Source organism: Sceloporus undulatus, unplaced genomic scaffold (assembly GCF_019175285.1).
Source record: "Sceloporus undulatus isolate JIND9_A2432 ecotype Alabama unplaced genomic scaffold, SceUnd_v1.1 scaffold_7486, whole genome shotgun sequence".
In the NCBI taxonomy this organism is placed as follows: domain Eukaryota; kingdom Metazoa; phylum Chordata; class Lepidosauria; order Squamata; family Phrynosomatidae; genus Sceloporus; species Sceloporus undulatus.
In genome coordinates this window covers 1-2,934 of record NW_024810405.1, presented here as the reverse complement: position 1 = coordinate 2,934, position 2,934 = coordinate 1, and the positions used below count along the sequence as shown (strand labels likewise).

The following is a 2,934-nucleotide window of genomic DNA, read 5'->3' as shown; positions in this document are numbered from 1 at the left end:
CTGCGTGAGTTTTTGTGGATATAAATCCACTTCTGCAGATGCCCTTCAGAGTGATATTAAGGTCTCAGGCATAAATCCTAGTTTCACATTGAAGGATTGCAATGGAATAGCATCCAGAAAGATGCAAATCATGTCCCTCATCCTAAAATTTCAAAGGGCTGTGTAGGTCTCTTAGTGCAAATGTGTGAAAGCAATAAACTTTATTGACATCTGCTTTTGTTGCATTTCTGTGCCGTAGCTGTAGATTTGTAATGTTACAAAGGCTGCGCTGGAGGATTTTAAAGGTTTTTAAAAAAATATTTTAGGGCTACAGTGGGTCCTTGGTAACCACTGGATTTTAGTTCCAAGATCCGACATAGATAACAAAATCTCCGGATGCTCATGTCCCATTGAATACAATGTCACAGTAAAATGTTGTCCCTGATATAAAATGGGCAAATGAAGGTTTGTGTTTGGGAATTGCTACATTTTAAAAATATTTTCAAACCATGGATGCTTGAATCTGTGGATAAAAATAATCTGTGGATGCTCAAGTCCCTTTAAATACAATGGCATTGCACAATGGTGCCCCTTCCATAAAAATGGCAAAATGAAGGTTTGCTGCAACTCCCAGCTGACAATGACCTCTGGCAGGTTGACTTCTGCTTCTGGGTTGGACAGGTCTCCTTTTCTCAAGGTCTCAAGACGGATTTCAGAAGTATTTGAGAGGAAGAGACCAAGTGGAGGGAACCCATGGAAATGCCTACCTGGCAATGTGGCGCTTGGGTCCTCTTCTTGTGCGACCCCACTGAAGCGCAGGCTCCGTCTGGGGTTTGGTGGGTCCTTCTCTGCCTCTGGGGCCTGAGTGGCCAAGTCAGGCGCAACCTTAGAAGAAAAGAGATTCAGTGTGAACATTAGGAAGACTTCTCTCAGTGTAAGAGCTGTCGAGGAGTGGAACCTGGACCGCCTCGGAGGGCAGTGGTCTCTCCACTGTTGGAGGCCTTTATACGGACGCCACTTGCAGATTCCTGAGTTAGAAGGGTTTTTTTTCTTACTTATTTATTTATTTATGAGATATATATCCCACCATTCTCCCAACTCCAGCATTTAGAACATACATTTCTATACTGCTTATCAGTGAACTGAGTACTCTCTAAGCGGTTTACCTCCTCTGAGGTGTAACCCAATGTAGCCTGCACCCCCCACATGCACATGCCCCCAAAGATGCCGCTGGATGGTGGATGCTCACCTGGGCTCCTTCAGCCTGTTTGAGGAGAAAGTGCTCCGCAAGGGCCTCTGCCTGGGTGCTGTTTTCTGGTTGCTGGCCTCTCACCCAGCCTCCCATTTCGTGGGGCAGGACTTTGAGGAACTGCTCCAGAATCACCAGGTCCACAATCTGAGCCTTGGTGTGCTTCTCCGGCTTCAGCCACTTGAGGCAGAGGGCCCGGATCCGGCCACAAACTTCCCGGGGCCCCTCCGATTCCCGGTAGCAAAACATCCGGAAGTGATGGGCTTGGTTGGCCCACTGCATGTGGGTCCCGTCCAGGACTCTATGGACTGTATTCCCCCAGAGGTCCCTGTTGCCCAGAGCAAAACCCCGTCTCGCAACCTGAGATCTGGACACTGCTCTCTCTTCTGTCCTCATCCTATGGGTGAAAGAGGATCGGAGAGCTTTTCTTTCCTGCTACTGATTTCTTTCTCAAGGAGGTAAGGTCTCTGCGGAGATCTGTAGCTCTCTGTAACTCTGCAAAGAGAACCCCATGTTTATGACGGTGAAATCTCATCCTTCAGACAGGGAGATATTTTATTCTTCTTTTTTTTGGTCTTATACATGCTGAGTCTCCCTTATTCAGAATTCCAAAATAGGAAATACTCCAAAATCCAAAACTCCTTTCATGAATGGCTGAGACAGTGACGCCTGGGCTTTCTGATGGCTCTCTAACTATGCAGTTTCATGCATAAAATAATAATATAATAACAACAACATTTACAGGCTGAATGTGAGCCAACAGTGTAATATTATTATTATTATTATTATTTACCCTGGAGCGATCACTTCTTTAACCAGCATCAAAACAGAGTTGAAGACCTGTTCAGGGCAGCGTTCCCAGGCATTGCATAATTGTCACTTGCTATTTGATGTTCTTTTGTTGCCTGTTTTATTGAATCATTTCCTGTATTGCTATGTATTTTATATGTATTATCCTACTAGAGAGGCCCCCTCCCCACCACCACTCCCTTCTCCCTTTGTGTCGTGTCTTTTTAGATTGTAAGCCTGAGGGAAGGGAACCGTCCAATTAAAAAGACTGTATGTACAGCGCTGTGTAAATTTACAGTGCTTTATAAATAAAGGTTAATAATAATATCCCAATGGATTAAGGTGGGGAACAACCATTAACAGACACATCCTATCAGTTGCTCTCTGTCCTGTCCTCATCCTATGGGTGCAGTGGGATCACAGATCTTCTCTTCCCTGCTGAAAATCTCATTTTCAAGGAGATGAGGCTCCTGCAAAGAGAACTCCATGCTTTTGAAAGTGAAATATCATCCTTCTTTTTTCTTTTGTCTTATACAGGTTGAATCTCCCTTATCTGCGATTCCAAAAGAGGAGATATTCCAAGAACACTACCTTGTTTCATAAATGGCTGAAAGAGTGACACGTTTCTGATGGCTCAATATATTATTATTATTATTATTATTAACATTAATTTAAAGAGGTGATATGATAGCTCTGTTTAAATATTTGTAGGGATGTCATATTGAGGATGGAACAAGCTTGTTTTCTGCTGCTCCAGATAATAATGGATGCAGGCTCCTGGAAAAGAATCATAGGCCTGTTACAGACTGCCAAAATAAAGCTGCTTCGGGTCTCTTTGGAGGTATGCTATTTAAATGATGCATGCATCCTAAGAATCCGGAAGCTGCACCAAAAGCTGCACTCCGATGCTTAGGAAT

At 43.9% G+C, this 2,934-nt stretch overlaps 1 protein-coding gene across 1 annotated transcript; it reads right to left on the bottom strand.

The window, feature by feature from the left end:
- Positions 1–618: 618 nt before the first annotated feature.
- LOC121918274 (zinc finger protein 397-like) lies at positions 619–1,728 on the bottom strand (the record flags this gene model as incomplete). The annotated part of the gene is made up of 2 exons (XM_042444350.1): positions 1,229–1,728; positions 619–864 (listed from the first exon to the last, which is right to left on the bottom strand). Coding segments are annotated over exons 1-2 (642 nt in total), but the record flags the coding sequence as incomplete, so codon positions are not given.
- Between the last annotated feature and the right edge of the window lie 1,206 nt (positions 1,729–2,934).